The sequence below is a fragment of the Anolis sagrei genome, chromosome 7 (genome assembly GCF_037176765.1).
Source record: "Anolis sagrei isolate rAnoSag1 chromosome 7, rAnoSag1.mat, whole genome shotgun sequence".
Classification (NCBI taxonomy): Eukaryota; Metazoa; Chordata; class Lepidosauria; order Squamata; family Dactyloidae; genus Anolis; species Anolis sagrei.
The window spans coordinates 15,908,371-15,932,373 of record NC_090027.1 but is presented as its reverse complement, the minus strand read 5'-3'; the positions used below and the strand labels follow the sequence as shown (position 1 = coordinate 15,932,373).

The 24,003-nt window shown below is 42.1% G+C and overlaps 1 protein-coding gene across 3 annotated transcripts; it reads right to left on the bottom strand.

The window, feature by feature from the left end:
* POLD2 (DNA polymerase delta 2, accessory subunit) lies at nt 1-23,877 on the bottom strand. Of its 3 annotated transcripts, XM_067470695.1 has the most exons (13): nt 23,763-23,877; nt 19,347-19,379; nt 18,910-19,044; nt 17,365-17,626; nt 15,929-16,050; nt 13,981-14,104; nt 12,029-12,143; nt 11,303-11,501; nt 10,242-10,322; nt 7,792-7,949; nt 5,667-5,794; nt 4,337-4,438; nt 1-386 (listed from the first exon to the last, which is right to left on the bottom strand). In XM_067470695.1, the coding sequence occupies exons 4-13, from the start codon at nt 17,585-17,587 to the stop codon at nt 214-216; spliced, it is 1,425 nt and encodes a 474-aa protein (XP_067326796.1). In that variant the 5' UTR covers nt 17,588-17,626; nt 18,910-19,044; nt 19,347-19,379; nt 23,763-23,877; the 3' UTR covers nt 1-213. The 3 variants fall into 3 exon arrangements, with proteins under 3 accessions (XP_067326796.1, XP_060643668.2, XP_060643669.2); XM_060787685.2 differs by lacking the exon at nt 19,347-19,379; XM_060787686.2 differs by lacking the exons at nt 18,910-19,044; nt 19,347-19,379.
* Between the last annotated feature and the right edge of the window lie 126 nt (nt 23,878-24,003).

The following is a 24,003-nucleotide window of genomic DNA, read 5'->3' as shown; positions in this document are numbered from 1 at the left end:
TACGGTTGCATTTCTGCATTTATTTTTTTATAAACACATAAATTCTTGTGGAAGGAAGGAAAACAGCACAAGGAGGAAAGCATACCTTTTAACGCAATCTTCTCTCTGAGCCCAAGGTTCAAGTATTTGTGTGTAGGGAGGAATATTAATTCAATCCCCCCCCCCCATCTCTTTGATATGTTCATTTGGCAAAGCAGGAGGAGACTATGCTTCTTACTGGCCAGTCTCCATTGCCATCGCTTCTTCTTCATCATCATCATCATTGGCACCAAAGGCAGAGAAACTGGCTGGTTGGCAAGTGAGGTCACGCAGATTGATCAAGCAGGCAGTTTGTGTTGTGCTGAAGTCAGGAAGGGTCAACAACAAAACCTTCTGGCCATCATCGCCTGCAAAACAGGAAAATAAAAGATGATGGTATGTAACATAAAGGACAAATTTGGACATAAGACATCTAACAACCCAATGTATGTCCTTCACTCAAAAAAATGATTTCATCACTTGGGAGTTGTACTTGCTGGAATTTATAGTTCACCTACAATCAAAGAGCATTCTGAACCCCACCAACAATGGAATTGAACCAAACTTGGCACACAGTTCTCCCATGACCAACAGAAAATACTGGAAGGGTTTGATGGGTAGTGTCTTTTGGTTTTGGAGTTGTAGTTCACCTACACCCAGAGATCACTGTGGACTCAAACAATGATGGATCTGGACCAAAACTCTACATGAATACTCAATATGCCCAAATGTGGACACTGGTGGAGTTTGGGGAAAATAGAATCTTGACATTCGGGAGTTGTAGTTCCTGGGATTTATAGTTCACCTACAATCACAGAGCATTCTGAACTCCACCAACGATAGAATTGGGCCAAACCTCCCACACAGAACCCCCACGTGGGCCACAGCAACGCGTGGCAGGGGACAGCTAGTCTATATAAATAAAAATGTAATGTTTGTTTGTGGGATTAACATAACTCAAAAACCACTGGATGAATTGACACCAAATTTGCACACAATACACCTATCAGGCCAATAAGTGACCATCACTTAAAAAAAAAATTAATGATTTTGTCATTTGGGAGTTGTAGTTGATGGGATTAATAGATCATCTACAATCAAAGAGAATTCTGAACTCCACCAATGATGGAATGTAACCAAACGTGGCACACAGGACTCCCATGATCAACAGAAAATATTAGAAGGGTTTGGTGGGCATTGACCTTGAGTTTGGGAGTTGCAGTTCACCTACATCCAGAGAGCACTTTGGACTCAAATAATAATTGATCTGGACCAAACTTGGCATGGATATTCCAAATGCCCAAATATGAACATAGATGACGTTTGGTGGGAATAGACCTTGATATTTGGGAGTTGTAGTTGCTGGAATTTACAGTTCACCTACTATCAAAGAGCATTCTGAACCCCACCAATGACAGAATTGGAGCAAACTTCCCACACGGAACCCCCAACAGAAAATACTTAAGGCCATCCAGTCCAACTCTGTTCACCGGGGCAAGAAAAGATAATCAAAGCCCTCCTGACAAAGAGCCATCCAGCCATAGATATATATGATTAACACACAGTGAGATATAGTATCATAGATTTGAAAGGGACCCCTAAAGAAGGACAATTAAATGTTGCATATTCCAGTGTAGGCAAACCAGACAATCTCCACATCAACACTGACAAAGAAACAGCAAGAAATACTATTTGTCCACAAGCATAAATACATTATATATATTAGAAATCAACACCTTCTCATTATTTTCCAGATCACCACACCGGGCCACAGCAACACCTGGCAGGGGACAGCTAGTTGTATATACATGTATAGGGAGATACACACACACACACACACACACACACACACACACATATATAAAAGATTGCTATACCTCAGTGCGTGCATGTATATATATCAAGCATGGGCAAACCTGAGCCCTCCCGGTGTTTTGGACTCCAACTCCCACAATTCCTAACAGCCTCAGGCCCTTCCTTTTCTCCCTCAGCTGCTTAAGGAAGGGGCCTGAGGCTGTTAGGAATTGTGGGAGTTGCAGTCCAAAACACCTGGAGGGCCCAAGTTTGCCCATGCCCGATTGTGAATAATTTCCTGAAGGTAAAGGCAAGATTTGGCCCAAAAGGTTCTAAACATGCGCACAGAACCCCCATGACCAACAGAAAATACTTAAGGCCATCCAGCCCAACTCTCTTCACCAGGGCAAGAAAACGTAATCAAAGCCCTCCTGACAAAGAGCCATCCAGCCATAGATATAGATAGATATGATTCACACATACACAGATATAATATCATAGGTTTGAAAGGGACCCCTAAAGAAGGACAATTATATGTTGCATGTTATATATTGCAATTTCACCCTATGTCTGGAAGCTCTGTCAAACTGGCTATGTGCTAGCAGACTGAAGGTGAACCCAGCGAAGACTGAGATTCTCTGGCATGGCCACCCAGCAGGTCTGACTCATCCTTTACCCACCTTCGATGGTGCCGCCCTATCTCCATCGACCACTGTTAAGAGCTTAGGTGTCATCCTGGATTCACAGCTGATAATGGAAGCTCAGGTCGCTGCTGCCAGCAAACAGGCCATTTTCCAACTACGACAAGCGAGGCAACTGACACCTTACCTATCTGACGAGGCTCTGGCAACTGTCATCCATGCCACGGTCACGTCTAGGCTGGACTATTGCAACGACCTGTATGTTGGCCTTCCGATGTCTACGACCCGAAAGCTTCATATTGTTCAGAATGCGGCAGCCACTCACAGGAACGCCCATGAAATGCCATATAACACCAGTGCTGCAACATTTACATTGGCTTCTAACTGAGTACCGTGGCCTGTATAAGATGCTAGTTCTGACCTTTAAACTCTTTATGGCCAGGGTCCATCGTACCTTAGGGACCGCCTCTCCTTCTCCCATCATCGGAGGTCGCAACGACCAGCCCAATGTGACTTACTCCTAGAGAAGTGCACTTGGAAAGGACCAGGCGCAGATGGGCTTTTTCTATTTCTGCCCCTGCCTTGTGGAATTCCTTGCCGCCCTACATGAGAGCCATGCGTGACTTAGGACCTTTTACTCTCGCACTTAAGACCTGGCTTTTTACTAGAACATTCGATCTCTGTTGATTTTTAATTTTTGTATGTATGTATTTTATCTTTTATAATTTAACTGTAAATCGCCTAGAGCATTCTCGGATGGCGGGCGATTAATAAGTTATTAAATGATGATGATGATGTTCCAGAGTGGGTAAACCAGACAATCTCCACATCAGCACTGACAAAGAAACAGCAAGAAATACTGTTTACCCACCAGCATAAAGAAATGGCATATATTAGAAACAAACACTTTCTCATTATTTTCTGATCACCAGACTAGGCCACAGCAATGCGTGGCAGGGGGCGGCTAGTAATAATAATAATAGATTGATAGAGTTTCAGAGCACAATACTCCTGACCTCATGATCATGTTAAAAAACTAAGTATGGATCATTGATGTTACAATCCCAGGTGACAGCAGGATTGAAGAGAAACGACTGGAAAAGCTGACACAATATGAGGATTTAAAGATCGAACTTCAAAGACTCTGGTACAAGCCAGTCAAGGTGCACCCAGTGGTGATCGGCACACTGGGTGCAGTATCTAAAGACCTTGGCCTGCACTTAAACACAACCGGCGCTGACAAAATTACCATCTGCCAACTGCAAAAGGCCACCCTACTGGGAGCTGCACACATTATTTGCCAATACATCACTTGGAACCATCAGAAAATACTGTGTTTTCTGGTGGTCTTTGGTGACCCTTCTGACACCCCTCACGAGACCCCCCCCCCCAATATAGTATCATAGATTTGGAAGGGGCCCCTAAAGAAGGACAGTTATAAGTTGCATGTTCCAGAGTAGGGAAACCAAACAATCTCTACATCAATAGTGACAAAGAAACAATAAGAAGTACTGTTTACCTGCAAACATAAAGAAATTACATATATTAGAAACCAACACTTTCTCAATACTTTATTTTCCTGTTCACCAGACTGGGCCACAGCAACATGTGGCAGGGGATGGCTAGTTCTATGTAAAAAAAGAGTTTTCATTCAGGCACTAACATGTTTCATTTGGTGGAACAATATGTCTACAAAGCAACTCAACTAGCAAATAGTGCCTCACCTCTTCCCCTGTTTTCTCTCATCATAACATTCTGACAGATTTCACAAGAAGTAATTGCATAAAGCTACTCAAAAAAGGTCCTGTGATTATGCCGATGCCGATGAGAAAAACCAAAAAATCAATGTGTCGACCATTAGATCCAGCCATTCACTCACTCACCTCTGACCACTTTGGATTTGAAGGTAGGCGCATTCCCACAGAAATAGACATGAGGGCAGTCAGTGAAGATGAAGGGGTCCGTCTTGTAAAACGGGTAACAGCCTGAAAAGCAAGCAGGTGGGCAGGCACTTTTAACATAAATCCCTGCTAGCAGGTACTCAAGAATAAAACAGAGAGATAATCCAAAAATGTGAGATTATAAAGAAAATGTATTCAGAAAGAGGGAAAACAGCAGATATTATTTCATCAACAAGCTGTCAAAATGATGTTGAATTTAGAAATGAGTAAAAAAGAATTGGTGATTATTTTACTCACAGTGGGAAGAATCATAATAGTAAGGAACTGGAAAATAATAACTAATCTAACACCAGAAGCATGGTCTAGGGAGGTATGGAATGTAGCCTTAAATGATAAACTAACAATGGAAATGAGGGTATTCAGGGGGGAAATTAACAGATTGGATTTTGAGGCATACTGGTCGGTGTTTATTAAATATGCTTTAGAGAGCGAAAAAGGAAAACAATATAACCCTGTTGATCTGGAATTTTGGCTATGACATTTGATTAATGGTTGATTTATAAATATATGGTGAAGGAAAGGATACTTTTTCAGGCCTTAGTGGTGAGGCTATGTGTTTGTAAAATGTTCACTGTTTTGTGTTTTGTTCACACTGTAAATTGTTATTGTATGTAAATAAAATCTTTAAAACTATTTTTTTAAAAAACAACTCATAAAAGGAAGAGCCGGCGTTGTCCACAGACACCTCCAAGGCCATGTGGCCGGCATGACTGCATGGAGCACCGTTACCTTCCTGCAGAAGTAGTATCTATTGATTTACTCACATTTGCATGTTTTTGAACTGCTAGATTGGCAGAAGCTGGGGCTAACAGTGGGAGCTCACCCCGCTCCCTAGATTCGAACTTTCGGTCAGCAAGTTCAGTGGTTTAATCCACTGTGCCACCAGGGGCCCTTAAACTATTCTTAGTAAATTAATATTCTTGATGACAGAAATGCTCAGATTCATTCTAACCTTTCCTGTTTTTAACTGGTTCACATTGTTGCCAACTGTGGTCAGCAATATAAGAAACTAAAGGATGCTTTGAATGCGATTCTCCTGCTGCTGGGCAGGGGTTGGACAGGTTGGCCTACGAAGTCTCTTCCAATAAGATCCTATGAGGTACAAATATAGGCACTGCGAGTTCACATCTTGCCTTTCTCTGCATTCCCTGACAAAGCCCTAACAGACATCCAGCTATCTACACAATACTCTCTTTATGGATACTAGTTCATAAGAAATAGCCAGAGAAGGAAAGACCCTTGAGGGATTTACCGAGCGTGTCTGGGGCAGTGGGGCTGAGATGCCCAATCCGTAACGTCCACTCCAAAATTTCCAAATAGTCAGACATGCTGCTGTATTTGAAGATGTCATTAATATTCTGACCTGAAGTCCCCAAAAACCTAAATTAAGAAGAGAAACAAATCCATGTATACCTGATTGATGTGGCATAAACTAAGGCTAAATATTTCCTACATATGTTTATACTGAACTCTTTCCTAGGTCTGTTTCCTCTTTCCCAGTACTGCAGCTTCTATCATCTTCAGTGAGAATAAGGCAGGTTGTTCCATATACAGCTCACTTTTTCCAGTCCCATGTTAATACAGCACTTTTTTCCTAATAAGATGTCTATCTTTGTTCCCATGGTGACCCCAGAAAATACATATCCTGCTTTTCAATCATAGCAGTATTATTAGTCCATTCTGTAACACCAAGGCTGGCAAACCGGGCTACAAATCAGGGCTACAAATGATCGCTTGAAGTATCACAGAATTCAAAACAAATTATCTCTTATGAATTGTTGAAGGCTTTCATGGCCAGAATCACTGGGTTGCTGTGAATTTTCCGGGCTGTATGGCTATGTTCCAGAAGCATTCTCTCTTGACGTTTCACCCACATCTATGGCAGGCATCCTCAGAGGTTGCGAGGTATATTGGAAGCTAAACAAGAGAGGTTTATATATCTGTGGAGGGTCCAGGGTGGGAGAAAGAACTCTTCTCTGTTGGAGGCAAGTGTGAATGTTGTTTCTCTCACCCTGGACTTTCCACAGTGTTGCACACCAACACGTAAACACACCAGCGTTCTTTACAGCAAAGCAGTTTATTGAGGATTAATACAGCAATAGCCAAAAAGGTAAAAAAGCATTCAAACAAGTAATAAAGAAATGTCCACAAAACAGTCAGTTGAGCATGGTAACATAAGACCGTCAATTATAAGTCAGGAACCAGGAGGGTTGCAAAAATCCAATAAACAAGTTCACAGAAGTTAGAGTCTTTTAGTTCCAAAAGGTTGCAAAGACCAAAATCCCTTGAAGAAACAGCAACAAACTTGAACCATTAAATCCCAATGCAGGAGCTTGAGACTAGGACAAACTGTATATAAGAATCTCAGCATGAACATGAATCCCAGGCAGAAGTAAACAAGAATCTTAACATGAACAAGAAGGCATGGATACCTGGCATGAAGCAAAGGACATGGTTACGCATGAAAACCAAACGTTGAACTCACTGAAGAGTGTAAATTCACAGGCCGTATATTTATTCAGAAAGCCATAGCAAAAGCATTCCGTTTCCCTTGGGAAACCTCTCCATGACCCTTTTTTTCTCTTAATCTTTCAGATCATCTTCTACCCCCTTCCAGGTGGTGATGTTGATTGATTTGACTTCTCTTCTCAAAGAGTGTCTGGTCCTCCCTCAGCTTTCCAATTAATACATTCCTTTCACTATCACTATCAGGCTTTGACCATTCAACCTTTTCCTCAGCCTCTTTTTCTGTTAGCATCGAAGCATCTTTGCCTTGGAAACCAAATATCCCAGAATCCTCAGGTTCACTCTGGCTAACTGTACTCTCTTGACCATCATCTATATACAAATCAGCAGAAACCTGATCATAACTCAGACATTGGAATATCTGGAGGCTCATGATCATTCTCCTCAGAAGCCGGAGGCAAAGAGGCAATCACAGGCTGAACCCCTACGCACAGATATATAAACCTCCCTTGCCTAATTTCCCACAGATCTCACAACCTCTGAGGACGCCTGCCATAGATGTGGGCGAAACGTCAGGAGAGAATATTTCTTATGAGCTTATTAGGAGGCCTCACATAAATGTGGGTTTCACAAGTCTCAAGACTGGGGAGAGCTCCTTGGAAGAAACAAGAAAGACATTCTCCTTTCCTCCTTTGCCCTATAGTTTATTCTTGTCCATACTCATTGTGCTGCAAAACAATGACAAACATATCTGCAATATGCAGGATAAGTATGCTGAGTTGTTGTAAGGTCGACAACTTGCTAATGCATATGAAACACTTTCATTGCTCAAAAGCATTCCAGAAATATTTAGAATTAGTGATAGCTGTAGTACTGAGGGATTTTGAGAGTACCCTAAAACTAAACCATACCTGATCCCGTCAATGTTTGCTTGGTAGGGATTGGTGACCAGCTGCAGTGTGGAGTAGGCACTCGAGAGAGGAAACATGCAGCGGTGGAGGGGCTGCTGGGGCAACGTGTAGTTGGTAGGATCAAATTCCCCAGGCATTACATCGACAGGGACAGACATCTGGAAGGGCAAGTCAATAATAATAATAACAACAATAACAACAACAACAACAACAACAACAACAACAACAACCAACATTGAGAGAAGTCAATATTAATAAACTGCTTAAAGTGCAAAAGACAAAGAGGGAATACAGTAAAAAGACAATTTAGAGCAGAAGAGGAAACTGGCAAAAGAAGGCTCTCCATAGACAGTTCCTGGGGAAAATTGAGAGCCAAATTGACAAAGAAAAAACATGGCTGTGGTTCACAAATGGAACTCTGAAAAAGGAGACAAAGGAGGGCCTGATTCTGGCAGCCCAAGAACAAGCCATTAGAACCAGTGCCATCAAAGCCAGAATTGAAAAGTCGGCAACAGATCCCAAATGTAGAGTCTACAAGGAAGCAGATGAAACAATAGATCACATCCTCAGCTGCTGCAAGAAGATCGCACAGACAGACTACAAGCAGAGGCATAACACAGTTGCTCAGATGATTCACTGGAATTTGTGCCACAAATAACATCTGCCTGCGACAAAGAACTGGTGGGATCACAAGCTGGAAAAAGTTACAGAGAATGAACATGTCAAACTCCCCTGGGACTTCCGAATTCAGACAGACAGAGTTCTAGAGCACAAGACTCCTGACCTCACAATCATGTATGGATTGTTGTGACCTCACAAAGTATGGATTGTCGATGTTGCAATCCCAGGTGACAGCAGGATTGAAGAGAAACAACAGGAAAAGCTGACACAATATGATGATTTAAAGATCAAACTGCAAAGACTCTGACACAAGCCAGTAAAGGTGGCCCCAGTGGTGATCGGCACACTGGGTGCAGTGCCTAAAGACCTTGGCCTGCACTTAAACACAATCGGCGCTGACAAGATTACCATCCGCCAGCTGCAGAAGGCCACCTTACTGGGATCTGCATGCATTATTCGCCAATACATCATACAATCTTGGGAAGTGTCCGACGTGTGATCCAATGCAACAGCCAGCAGAGTGTCTGCTGTGGACTCATCTTGTGGTGTTTCAAATAATAATAATAATAATAATAATAATAATAATAATAATAATTTTAAAAAAACATTATTTATATACCGCCCTATCTCCCCAAGGGGACTCAGAGCGGTTTCCATATATGCAAAATAATACAAAAACATACAAAAACATAGGCATAAACTGTTAACATATACATTAAAATCAATTTAAAACCAGTTCCACTCTCTTCTTCATGCAAGGTAAGCTGCCAGGAGCCAAGATTTCAATAAGGGGCCTGGACTATTTGGAGTGGGCTGGGCCAAGGCTAGTGCAAGGAGAAGGGAAAATGGGGCTGGCTGAATGCTACTGTGCAAGGATCGGTCTCAGCAATGGCCCTGTTAGGGGACCAGTCTACTCAATTCCCGGGCCAATTAAAGGACTATAAAGAAGACCTGGACTGGAAGAAAAGGTGCCCTCAGATGGCAGGGAACTGGGGAATGGATGGGGTACAAGGCCACTCCTAACTGTTGGACTAAGGGCTTGAGACTTTAGACTAGTCATTATCGAAGGCCTAATGAAACCAAGTCTTCAAGTTCTTACGGAAGGAGGTGAGGGATGGGGCCAGCTTTATCTCCTTGGAGAAGGCATTCCACAGGCAGGGGGCCACCACTGAGAAGGCCCTATCCCTCGTTCCCACCAACCGGGCTTGAGACAGTGGTGGGAGTGAGAGGACCTCCCTGGTGGATCTTAGTGTCCGCGCCGGTTCATAGAGGGAGATGAGATCGTGGAGATAGTCAGGGCCCGAACAGTTTAGAGTTTAAAGGAGGTATGGAAAACTCTGACATCAAGCTCATTATGATACTTTGTGGCCAAATATGATTGTTTCCCAAGGGATTCTGGATCCACATACTAGGTCACAATGAGGACATAAGTTTCCAGGTGGAAGACTGTCTCAACAAGAGTTTCCTTGTTGTTGGAACATTTCTCCCTTTCTGCCTCTATTCGTGCCTCCTCAAAATCAATAGCACCGATGATAACAGCTGACCTCCAGTTTACTATGTACTTCTTCATACAGTACACAGTAAACTATAAGATTGGCTGCCAAAAATGTGATGGGCACCAATTCAGGAGGCTTTATAAGCGGATTAGACAGATTCATGACAATATGGTTACAAATGCCTACCAGTCATGATGTACTACCCCTAGGATCAGTGAGAGCGTAAGGCCTATTCCGACATGAGAGGACTATTCTGCCACTGGCATACCTTCCTTGCAGACGTCCTAGAGTCAGACCATCCTCCACTACCCTTTTCCTGAAAACAACACTCACACTCAGCTGCAGCAGGATTTCATCCAGCATTTTCACAGCCTCCACACTGGCAGCCTGGGTCTTCTTGGTCAGATACTTTGCCTGAAGATGCAAGATTGAAGAAATCAAAAGAATGAGATTTTGTTCATTTTCACCAGCATGTGGACAATTTCAACAGAAAGGAGAAAACCATGAAAATGAACAAAATCAGGTTAGCAGTGCTTAAAAAACTCTAAAATCAGGACCCTAAATAAAGAGAAACATTTTAAAAAGGGGGAATTCCAGATATGAAACAATCAGAGCCAGCTAACACATCCCAAAAAAGAATTTCCCCAAGGCAGGAATCAACCAGGCCTTGAAATTGTAAGGCTGTGCAATGCTAGTCAAGGTGATTAATTTCAACATTCACACTTGCCTCCAACAGACAAGAGTTCTTTCTCCAACACTGGATCTTCAACAAATATATAAACCTCCCTATTCTAGTTTCTAACAAACCTCAAAACTTTCGAGGATGCTTGCCATAGATGCAGCTGAGACGCCCAACAAGGGAGATTCACAGAATCATAGAGTTGGAAGAGACCTCATGGGCCATCCAGTCCAACCCCCTGCCAAGAAGCAGGAAAATTGCATTCAAAACACTCCTGACAGATGGCCATCCCGCCTCTCTTTAAAAGCCTAACAAGATTCCACTATCAAGATAACTCTGTATCTATTTTATACACAGGCTATGCTAAATGTGAACTATGTCCAGGCCCACCGGCAAAGTCAAGATAAAAAATGTAAATTAACTTTTAAAACATTTTCATAAACACACCTTAAATCCAACAGATTGAAAATTAAAAACAGACATGACAATAGAAAACCAAATAACATACAAAATAATTCCATAATGTTTTTCCTCCATAGTTTCCCCCTGCCCAACCAAAGAAAACTAACAAATAAATTCTACCTCCACCCCCTTTTTAAAAAAAAGGTAAATAGAAAATATTAAAAACACAACAGACTTCACACTTTCTCAGGCTAAGACAGCTGTCAAAACACAAAATATAAACAAACTCAGAGAAGATGTGCCGGCCCTTCACCTTATTCATGGTGTCTCTGCTTTGGGTATTCTGGCTGAGCAAATTGCCACACAGAACGACGCGAGAGATGAGGGCGGCGCTGGACTGTTCACCCTCGGCGCCCAGCTGTCCGGTCACCATGTCCACAAGGAGCTGCATCCCCAGGAGGCTTTCCCCGCTCTTTCCACCAAGGCCGAGGCCGGACACCAGCAAAACAAACCTGAAGAGCAAGATCCAGCAGGTGAGGGACAGATTCGTATCTGGGTTGTAGCTCTTTTGCTTCAGGAAATTAAATAATTAGCATCATTAATAATGGTACAAGTGGCCAGCACATTTTTTTAATTGCTAGCACATTATACATTGTAAAAATGATAAACTGCTTATGCACATTCACTAATATGCAAATGAATAGGATTCAGCCCTGATGGCTGAAGCTGTTCAGTAGATATGGTCAGTGAAGGAAGCATGAAATCCTCATTTCCAAACAGGAAGATTGTTTCATTATGCTGACCACTGTAAGAAATGGGATGCCAGGCTAAATGACCCCTTGCCAGAGCTTGAAATTACATCTGATAATTATGAATGTACTGACATGACAGGATGATGCCATGGCACCCAGAGCGTCACTGCTCAAGTATGAATGGCTTCGATGTGTCATTAAATTGAATCCTCTGTATTTCTGTCCTTGGCTGGTCCACCAGGGCTCTCCCTCCATATGTTCTCATGTCAAGCTTACAGGGGGCTCACCTGTCCGTATTGGGGCCCATCATAGGCAGCTGGGTGGGCATGTCTGCAAAGCAGTGGTCTTCAACAAGGAACTTGCCATCATCCCTCTCTGAGCCGTAGACAGCAAGAATGGTCCCTGCATCAGCAGAAAGAAGGAAACCCCTGAGCTTACAATTGGTCATTGCTTACCATCCCTCTGACCCTTTCACCTCCATTTTAACATTCAAAATATTTGGGAAACACAATAAACTAAAAACAGTTTTCTGGTCCTTACACATTAGTCAGTTTCACCTTAGAGATATACTTATTTATACCTAAGATCATTATAGCCAAATTTACTTTTTCGGCTACCCAAATTTACTGCCTGATGGGAATAATAATAATAATAATAATAATTGTTATTATTATTGGATACACAACAAAATTAGTATAGAGCAAACAAGATCACTATGCTGGGTCTTCTATTGGATCACACATCGGACACTTCCCAAGTGTCTAGGACTGTGTGATATATCGGCGAATAATGTGTGCAGATCCAAGTAGGGTGGTGTTTTGCAGCTGACAGATGATAATTTTATCAGTGACTATTGTTTTTAAGTGCAGGCCAAGGGTTTTAGGCACTGCACCCAGTGTGCTGATCACTACTGGGACTACCTTTACTGGCTTGGTCCAGAGTCTTTGCCGTTCTATCTTTCAATCCTCATAACGTGTAAGCTTTTCCAGTTGCTTCTCGTCAACTCTGCTGTCACCTGGGATTGCAACACCGATGATCCATGATTTACTTTTTCCACAATTGTGAGATCAGGAGTACTGGAGCCCTTGGTGGCGCAGTGGGTTAAACCCCTGTGCTGAAGTGGCAGGTTCGAATCCGCGGAGAGCGCGGATGAGCTCCCTCTATCAGCTCCAGCTCCTCATGCGATGAGCTCCCTCTATCAGCTCCAGCTCCTCATGAGAGAAGCCTCCCACAAGGATGGTAAAACATCAAAACATCTGGGCGTCTCTTGGGCAACGGTCCTTGCAGACAGCCAATTCCTTCACACCAGAAGAGACTTGCAGTTTCTCAAGTTGCTGCTGACACACACACACAAGGAGTACTGTGCTCCCAAACTCTATTAGTCTGAATCTGGAAGTCCCAGAGTAGTTTGACATGTTCGTTTTGTGTAACTTTTTTAGGCTTGTGATCCCACCAGTTCTTTGTTGCAGGCAGATGGTATTTGTGGCATTATCATCACCATCATCATCATCTGTATTCGGCTTTTTTTTTTTTTTGCTAAAAAGTGACTCAAAGTGGCTTACAGTAAAACCAATGCAATACAATTTAAAAACTAAAAAATTACAAAAGTTAAAATATAATTAAATATTAACAGTATTAAACATAAGCACTTACAAGTCTGATTAAAAACCTGATTAAAAACTTATTCATACCTAAAAGCACAGCACCGCCAACTTAGTCTTTAAAACTTCCTTCTATAAAAATCTAGCCAAAATAAAAAGGTTTTAGACTGCCGCTGGAAGAAGTGTTTTAAAAATGAGCCAGAGCTTGTAAACATTTGCTTTCTTGATTACAACTCTAGGCACTACCATCAAAAAGGCAACTGTCTTCCACAAACTAACTGTGACTGCCGTTCCAGGTTTTTTTTTTCATGTCAGGAGCAACTTGAGGAACTGCAAGTTGCTTCTGGTGTGAGAGAATGGGAAGCTAGAGTCAAGATGGGAGCTCACTCTGTTCCTTGGATTTGAACTGCCAACCTGTCAGTCAGCAGTCCTGCCGGCACAACCCATTCCATCATCAGAGATAAACTGGACTGAAAACCTAGATTTGTCCTCATAGTATACAAGGCAAGTTAAGACATTTTTGATAAGAAGGGGGAGTGAATATGTAGAATTCTGAAGATTTCTATGCTGCTGCTTTGATTGTTGAATCTCATTCCTTGGCCCCTTGATCCCACTTTGCCTGTCCCAAGGAATCCTACCTGTTACCAACTTGTCAATTTGTATGTCTCCTTCCAGTTTGATTCGCTGCAGCTCATCCTCCAAAATCAGCTCATCCGATTGGTGGATGTACTTGGTCCGGGGCGGTTGTGGGGGCAGATTGTGCTGCAGAGGCAACAACACCGGGCAGTGAGGAAGGCACCAAGCTACACCTTTAGGAACTACATTCTTATCATAAAAAAACCTTGTAGCAACCTCAGATATTTCACCTTAATGTTATTTATATACCGTATATACTTGAATATAAGTCGACCCAAATATAAGCCGAGGCACCTAATTTTACCACAAAAACTGGGAAAATGTATTGACTCAAATATAAGCCGAGGGTGGGAAATGCAGCAGATACTGGTCAATTTCAAAATAAAACTAAATACCAATAAAATTACATTAATTGAGGTACCAGCAGATTAAATGTTTTTGAATATTTACATAAAACTGTAATGTATGACTGTTCAGCTGTGATGAAACCATTATTCTAGCCTCCTTCAATGTAAATATGCTTATGTATCCTTCCAATAATGACAGCAAAATAATAAATTTAATAACAAGAATAAAGAGTAAAATAATAAATGTAATAAAAATAATAGAGTAAAATACTGTATATGTAATAATATCAATAATAGAGTAAAGAATAAATGTAATAAAAATAATAATAAAGTAATAACATAAATATGCGGTGTTGGAGGAAAGTTCTGAGAGTGCCTTGGACTGCGAGAAGATCCAACCAGTCCATCCTCCAGGAAATAAAGCCCGGCTGCTCATTGGAGGAAAGGATACTAGAGACAAAGCTGAAGTACTTTGGCCACATCATGAGGAGACAGCAAAGCCTAGAGAAGACAATTATGCTGGGGAAAGTGGAAGGCAAAAGGAAGAGGGGCCGACCAAGGGCAAGATGGATGAATGGCATCCTTGAAGTGACTGGACTGACCTTGAAGGAGCTGGGGGTGGTGATGGCCGACAGGGAGCTCTGGTCTGGGCTGGTCCATGAGGTCACGAAGAGTCGGAGACGACTGAACGAATGAACAACAACAACATAAATATAATAAAAATAATACTAATAACAGAGTAAAATAATAAATAACCTTGGCTCAAGTATAAGCCGAGGGGGGCTTTTTCAGCCTAAAAAAGGGACTCAAAACTAGGCTTATACTCGAGTATATACAGTATTTGTTTGTTTGTTTCATTTATATACTGCTTTTCTCAATCCTAGGGGGACTCAAAGAAGTTCACAACAAAGCAAATGACAAAATTCAGTGCCTCACAATATAAAATGCATTGCATAACTAAAATAACACATTACAGTAAATGAAAACCAATGAACTATAAAACATCAGACATAAACAAACATAAGAAATCCAACACTGCACAAATCCTAGGATATCTTGCTCTTCTGATCCTCCATTCCCAGCCCTTTGATTCTACCCCCCAACTGCATAAACCCCTGCAGGAGAGCTTGGGGAAAAAAAACACTTCTATGGAAGAGAAAGCTAGGTAGTTGTTTGAACTGAACCATGGGGGATGTTTGTTATGTTCTCAAAGCAGGGCTGTATGATATTGCTGAATGAATGAATTAATTTTATTTTTATGGTCACAGACCAGGAGTGTAAAACATTACAAAACATCCATTCATTCATCGATGAATTGTCTCCTTTTCATGTAGAACATCTTAGGTCCAATTCCTGGCATCTCCCGCTAAACTGCAGCAAAATAAGATCCCATGTTACGACTTTATAACTTTTCTGTACAGTTTTGTTGTTTCAGAAAAGAAAGAAAGCAAGTGAGAGAAAGAGAAATAAAAAAAAAGATTAAAAATAAGTGCTTGAAGAGACAGTAAAACTTAGAACAGGGATTACAAAGCTAGACTGATCTATATAGCAATTTCAGTGGTACTCATATGAATTAATGAACATAATTACATTCTTTCGTTACCTCTTCACTGATTTCCCGCAGGATGGATGGTTGAAGCTGCATAGATTTAAAGAGAGTCCCCACAACACAGCACTTCTCTGCAACTTGCAGCTCACAAAGTTTCTTCACTGTAATGTTGCTCCCTTTGAGAAATTAAATTAATATTACATGTTAAAAACCTCACAATTCTTTAAAAAAAATGTTTGTCTTGTGCTGTACAAACATCAAAATCAGCACCTGGTACAGACACTGGGACTGGTATTCCATAAATAAAGTTCCACCAGTGATAAAAAGATATTTTTTCTAACCATGACCCATATCATTTGAAATACAGGTGTGAACCAGAAGAGTACACAAATCTATGTCAGGAAAAAATACTCAGGGAGCATAAAGCATATGATATTCAGTATATACTTCAGTGTAATTCAATGTATTCACATAGAGTGAAATGAAAAGGAGCAACTGCTCTCAAACATAATACATGTACTATAGTCAAATAAAGTAAATGATAAAGGAGCAACCGCTCTCAAACATACAGTTGTAAGATCCCAATATATACAGGGAAGCATTTGTTGGGCTCTGCTGCAAGAGGGACCCTGGGGCCTGAGTATTGCCATCCAGCTTTGCTGCCTGCTCAGCCCTGGGCTTACCCATGAGGAGACCTGCAGCCACACCCTCATTCCAGCCAGCTAACCCAGCAGGGAGAGAACATGGCCCCCGCAACCTCGCCGCGCTGCTACTTTAATGGCCGCGCGACCCATTACCCAGCTGACGGGTAAAGTTGGAAGAGACCATAAGAGGCATTTGATCTCCTGCCAGGCAGAAAAATAGAATCAAAACATGCCTGATAGATGTGCTTAATCATCATCATCATCATCTTTATTTATACTCTGCTACCATCTTGCCAAAGGGGACTTGGGGCGGCTAACATGAGGCCAAGCCCAAAAATAATACAGCAAAGTTAGACACGAAACAACAGAAAAAAATACATCACAACAAAATACATAAAGTAACAAAATAAAATAAACAGTGCAAAATAATATAATAAAAATCAAAAACAAAGGGCGGGCCAAATGTGCAAGTTAAAATGTTAAAACGTTAAAACCCTGGGTGAGATAGGAATAGAAAAAGTGTATTTCTGAGGAAGGAGCCCAAGAAGGAGGAGCAGTGGGGTTTGGCCTTCATTAAGGACAGGGGAAAGTGCATCATAAGGACAACTGTAGATGGAAACAAACAAAATGGGCTGAATGGTCACTTTCAGAAGGCACATCAGAAGAGCCAAGTTTTTAGATCTTTCTTAAGAACCAGGCTCTGCTTAGAAACCTTCTCAGAAGACTCCTTTACACTCTGAGGTAGGATATCCCTCTGTTAAATAGCTCTTTCTGTCTAGGCATTTGGCAGCTTAACATTTCAAACATCAACAAATGTCAACGGCACAGAAAAAAGGGCCAACATACCCCATTTGCGTCGAGCTCTCTCTACCAATAACGGTCTCATCTGAATGAGGCGCGTAGCATAAATGTGGGCATACTGCCTGTTGAAAGTCCGTTCCCCAAGCCTGAAGTTCTGGGAGCAGTTGGTATAAGAGGAGGCAGGCGCTCGGGCAAATGTAGACGCCGCTGCTTCAGATGGGGAGGCCAGGAGGCTTTGAGCAGAAGGGACAGCCTGCTCCGAGAACATGGCCTCCCTCCCCTGGATGCAGGTCTAAGCAGACGGTTCCTACAGGATGATAGGGAAACAATGCCACTTAGAAGTTAGAAAATTAATTTATTATTTATTTACAGTATTTGTATACCGCCCCTCTCAGCCTTCCGGCGACTCGAGGCGATTTACAAGGCAAAATTCAATACCACCAAAAACACAGTTACAATATAAAAGCTTTAACATCAATAAAATCATAACAGCTGTAATAAAACATAATTCAATAAATACTCATTAAAACACTGTCCAATCCATCTTGCAGTTTATTCCGTTCTTATGTCCGTTACTAAGTATTCACAAATGCCTGCTCGAATAGCCATGTCTTGAGTTTTTTTTAAAATGCTAAAAGCGAAGAAGCCGATCTCCATAGGAAGGGCGTTCCATAGCTGAGGGGGCACCACTGAGAAGGCCCTATCTCTCGTCCCCGCCAGACGTGCTTGTGATGATAGCGGGACCGAGAGCAGGGTCTTAAGGCCCTCGAAGGTTCATAAGGGGAGATGCATTTGACGACCCTTGTTAAGTTCACAATATGAGTGCGTATCCCAAAAATTCCCTCTTTCACAAAGAGCACACACAGTTCACTTTAAAATGTTGAATTCGCTATCACATAAAAACATGGTGATAGTCACCAGCTTAGCTTTAAAGGGGGGGTCAAATAAATTTTCAGATGATATGACTGAGGAAACTAGCTCCATTGGTATATAGAATTCATATTTATATAGACTGAAACTAACCTTACAGTTACAGATTCAAGTATCTAATTTGTGCACAAGCAAATACACCACTTGATCATACACTACTATACCAAACCATACCACACATTGCTTACTCTGTCCCATGAAGCAGCTGTGCACCATTTCTTGAAATGTTAGCAAAGAATACTGAGAATGTACTGGGCATCTTGAATAAGTACACCCCTAATCGCATAATGAGCTTAATAGCCAGTATCATCCCATGCCTGTATTCAGGCATGTAGCCAGGGGGGGGGGGGGCCTCGGGGGGCTTCAGCCCCCCCCCCGAAATTTTCATGGTGGTTCGCGAAAAGGCCTTAATGGTGCATTATTTAAACTGTTATGTTTATTCATATCATGATCTGATCACCATACTCAATATATCCCATATGCATGGGGGTATTGGGGTAACGATACAAAAGGTTTGCTAGGCTAGCCCCTCTTTCACTCACACTCAGCCCCCCCCCGAAACTCAGCCCCCCCCCGAAACCCCCCCTGAAAAAAAATTCAGCCCCCCCCCCCGAAACGAAATCCTGGCTACGGGCCTGCCTGTATTAGAAAAGGCTTTACCTCCAAGGCCTCTGTCTTTTCTGCAGAGTTCCTGCAATAAGGCAGCACGGCAACGGAGAAAAAATTCACACAGTTTTCTTCATCAATTCTCGCCTGCAACAGCTCAAAGGGGCCTTTAATCTGCAAGATTTCAGCCTATCGCGTAAATTGCATATAAAAGAGACATCAGGCATGTAAATGTTTACTCCGCTTTTCATTTCTGCACTGCAAAATGTTTTAATGATCTGCGAGGTTTCTATCTTGTCATTTATATTATTGTGTGCCTTCAAGTCATTTCTAACTTTTATTATTATTATTTTTTATTTACAGCATTTATATGCCATCCTTCTCACCCCGAAGGGGACTCAAAGCTGCTCACAAGATATATATGCATACAATATATTATATTATTAGCATAGTACAATATCAGTATTAATTATTACTATATTGTTCTATACCTGCCATGCGTTGCTGTGGCCCAGTCTGGTGATCTGGAAAATAAAGTAATGGTTTCTAATATATGTAATTCCTTTATACTTGAGGGTAAACAGTATTCCTTGTTGTTTCTTTGTCAGTGTTGATGTGGAGATTGTCTGGTTTGCTTACTCTGGAACATGCGACATATAATTGTCCTTCTTTAGGGATCCCTTTCAAATCTATGATACTATATCTCTCTCTCTGTGTGAATCTTATATATCTATCTATATCTATGGCTAGATGGCTCTTTGTCAGGAGGGCATTGATTACATTTTCTTGCCCTGGTGTAGGGACTTGGACTGGATGGCAAGTATGGGGGTTCTGTGTGGGAAGTTTGCCCCAATTCTGTCATTGGTGGGGTTCATCATGCTCTTTGATTGTAGGTGAACTATAAATCCCAGTAACTACAACTCCCAACTGTCAGGGTCTATTTCCCCCAAACTCCATCTGTGTTCATTTTTGGTCATATGGAATATTTGTGCCAAGTTTGGTCCAGATTCATCATTGTTTGAGTCCACAGTGCTCTCTGTACTACAACTCCCAAACTCAACGTCAATGACCACCAAAACCTTTCCAGTATTTTCTGTTGGTCGTGGGAGTTCTGTGTGCCATGTTTGTTTCAATTCCATCATTGGTGGAGTTCAGAATGCTCTTTGATTGTAAGTGTACAATAAATCCCAGCAACTATAACTCCCAAATGACAAAATCCTTTTTTTTAAGTGATGGTCATTCCTAGTAGGTGTGTAGGTGTCTTGTGGCCAAATTTGGCGGCAATTCGTCTAATGGTTTTTGAGTTATGTTAATCCCACAAACGAACATTACATTTTTATTTATATAAAATTTGTAATATTACATGTAGTATAAATATATAATTAGAGTATCACATTATTAGTAGTATATTGCATTGCATTATAATATTATAAATATTTTTAAAATATTCTTTATTAGATATTTCTTAACATACACTTTACTTTGACAATATACATATAACGCAAACATTATGAACAGTAGAGGAGGGGGGAAGGCAGGTGAAGGGGGAGGTAGTGGGGTCTAGGGAAATAGGGAAGGGGAAGACATCGGGTTACAATGAGGGGAAATAGTGAAATACATCTATCTATTGGACTTCCACAATATTCAACAGGGTCAAAAGCACTATAAAACTTGCAATTTATTGTCCTTCATTAAGTTTCATTTGCCTCCTTCCCTACTATCCAATCGTAATATTTTTGCTCTCTTTTAAGTATAACCTTAGTGGGTGCCAGTCTATCCTTCTTCTCTTGCTCGTGTCATATATCATATTCGTGAGTGAATCCATTTCCATAAAATCCCTAATTTTTAGAAGCCAGGCATTGATTGTGGGGAGTTCGCTTATGTTCCGTCTCCCAGGAGACTGGGTTTATTGCCTTTTTTGGTTGTTTGATTCAGCTGCCTTTGCCCTTTCTTTTAGAAGCTTCTGCAGCTTTGCAAGTCCTGGAGTTGCAGCCAAAGGCGGGAAAAAGGGGAACCAGCCTGCAAAGTCTTTGCAGTGATTGGCTTAGGGGGCAGCTCTTAGAGCCCGCCCTTTTTCCTGGGGAGAGTGATTCGGCTGCCTTTGCCCTTTCTTTTAGAAGCTTCTGCAGCTTTGCAAGTCCTGGAGTTGCAGCCAAAGGCGGGAAAAAAGGGAACCAGCCTGCAAAGTCTTTGCAGTGATTGGCTTAGGGGGCAGCTCTTAGAGCCCGCCCTTTTTCCTGGGGAGAGTTTTCCTTCTCGGAGTCTCCCTACCCTGTTCAGTTCCATAGAAGCCTTTTGGATGTGCTGAGGGCCAAATAGGGCAGCCCAGAAAAAACCACCGCAAAAACTACTGAGTACTGGCTATTGAGATCAGCTATTGCGAATTAAGATAAGTAGTACTATTGAAATAAGAGTAATCGATAAGAGTAATTGAGATAGCATAGTTAGGTAAGCTAAATTAACAACTACTGAGCTATTAAGAATTAAGATAAGTACAATTGAGAACTATTGAATGGAGAAGTATTTAGTTAAGTATAGTGATGAACCAGCCTGGACACAGCATATTATTTGAGAACACAGAAATGCTGGACCACACCAACAACCACCATGTCAGACTACACAGAGAAGCCATTGAAATCCACAAGCATGTGGACAATTTCAACAGAAAGGAGGAAACCATGAAAATGAACAAAATCTGGCTACCAGTATTAAAAAACTCTAAAATTATAACAGCTAAACAACAGAGAGGAAAAAACCAGGCACAGATTAACACCTCCCAGCAACAGATTTTCCCAGACTCAGGCAGGCCTTCAAATGCTAATGAAGGTGATCAGCTAAACATTCACACCTAACTGCAGCAGGGAAGAGCTCCTTGCCCCACCCCAGCCATTCCACAGATATATAAACCCATTTTTCCTACTTCCAACAGACCTCACTACCTCTGAGGAAGCTTGCCATAGATGCAGGCGAAACGTCAGGAGAAATGCCTCTAGAACATGGCTCTATAGCCCGAAAAAACCCACAAGAACCTATAGTGAGATAAGTTTAATTGACTATTGAGAGAACAATTGTATTGAGTATTGAGAACAACTGTTGAAATAAATATCCCCCTTTTTTATGTTTAGACCTCGCAGTGGACTCCATTTTTTATTATCTCAATTTTCTCCAGAAAGCCCCAGCGGTATGCCCAGACATAGGAACAGCACATCTTAGTTTGTTTTATAAAGCGTCTGCCAGAACTGTTCTGGCAGCTGCAGACATGTGATATAATAACATTTCTTTGTTCTGATCTAACTTGAAGTTTAGAAGGTGTAATAAATAATATTCAGTTTTACATTTAAACTTGATCTTGAGAATTTTCTGCACTTGTGCGTGTACCTCCCGCCAAAAGCGGGAGGTACACACACTTTTTTGCATTGCCACCAGGCAATATATTACATTACATTATATTATTAGCATAGCAAAGGAGACAAGATGGGACCCCTTTCTCTTCACTCTGGCCCAGAGCAGCAGTTGGTGCTGAAGGGAGGGGTCCCCAGCTGATGACATATGCAGGAGACAAGATGGAACTGTCCCCTGGCCCTTGATCCCTTCACTCTGGCCCATTTCACTTTTGGCAAATTTAGAAATGTTTGGGGTTGTCTTGGCAAGATTTGTTCATGGAGGATTTACTAGAGCAGTGGTTCTCAACCTTCCGAATGCCATGACCCCTTCATACAGTCCCTCATGTTGTGGTGACCCCCAACCATAACATTGTTTTCTTTGCTACTTCATAACAGTCATTTCACTACTGTTATAAATCATAATGTAAATACCAGATAAGCAAGATGTATTTTCATTCACTGGTCCAAACTGGGCACAAATACCCAATGCACCTACATGTAAATGCTAGTGGGGTTGGGGGAGGATTGATTTTGTAATTTGGGAGTTGTAGTTGCTGGGATTTATAGTTCACCTGTCATCAAAGAACATTCTGAACTCCACCAGCGATGGATTTGAACCTAATTTGCCACATAGAACTCCCATGACCAACTGAAAACACTGGAAGGGTTTGGTGGGCATTGACCTTGAGTTTGGGAGTTGTAGTTCACCTACATCCAGAGAGCACTGTGGACTCACGCAATGGTGAATCTGGACCAAACTTGGCACAAATGCGAACACTGGTGGAGCCTGGGGAAAATAGACCTTGACTTTTGGGAGTTGTAGTTGCTGGGATTTATAGTTCATTACAATCAAAGAACATTCTGAACCCCACCAACGATAAAATTGGCTCAAACTTCCTATATGGAATCCCCATGACCATCAGAAAATACTGTGTTTTCTGATGGTCTTTGGCGACCCCTCTGACACCCCTTCGCGACCCCCTCAGGGGTCCCGACCCCCAGGTTGAGAAACACTGTACTAGAGTATTCAAGGGCCAAGGCTTCCCAATTCTCTGTGTCTATGCCACAGTTTTTAAGGTTGGCTTTGGGCCCATCTTTAAATCTGTGTGTGGGTGTGTGTGTCTGTATGAACACTCATTCCAAACACAGCTACACAACTGACATACAGTGGTAACAGAATACAAATCAAGATTTATGATTTTAACCCCCCCCCCCTGAAGAGCCATGGATTGTGCAGGAGGAGAAGGGGCTCCAGTGGGGTTGGACTAGATGCCCTTGCAGGCATGGGCAAGCTTGGGCCCTCCAGGTGTTTTGGACTTCAACTCCCACAATTCCTAGCAGCCTCAGGCCCTTTCCTTTTCCCCCTCAGCCGAAGCGGCTGAGGGGGAAAAGGAAAGGGCCTGAGGCTGCTAGGAATTGTGGGAGTTGAAGTCCAAAACACCCGGAGGGCCCAAGCTTGCCCATGCCTGCTCTCTTCCAGTTCTAGGATTCTCTCACCCTCCCCTCCAGCCTCCTCCCGCTCACCTCTTCCGGCCAAAGCCACTCTCTCCTCTCCCGCCTCCGTGAGGATCAAATCCCAGCTTCGCCGGAAGCGCCCGAACGCGCCAAGCAACTCCACAGACGCCGACAGGAAATGTCGCAAAGAGGACGGCCTTTTCCCCGCCCCCTTTGGACCATAGAAGTAGGCATGGGTTAGAGCACCCCTGCACGGGTTGGATCATGTGAAGGACTAGGATTTCCCAGGAAGCCGAAGAACAACACAATT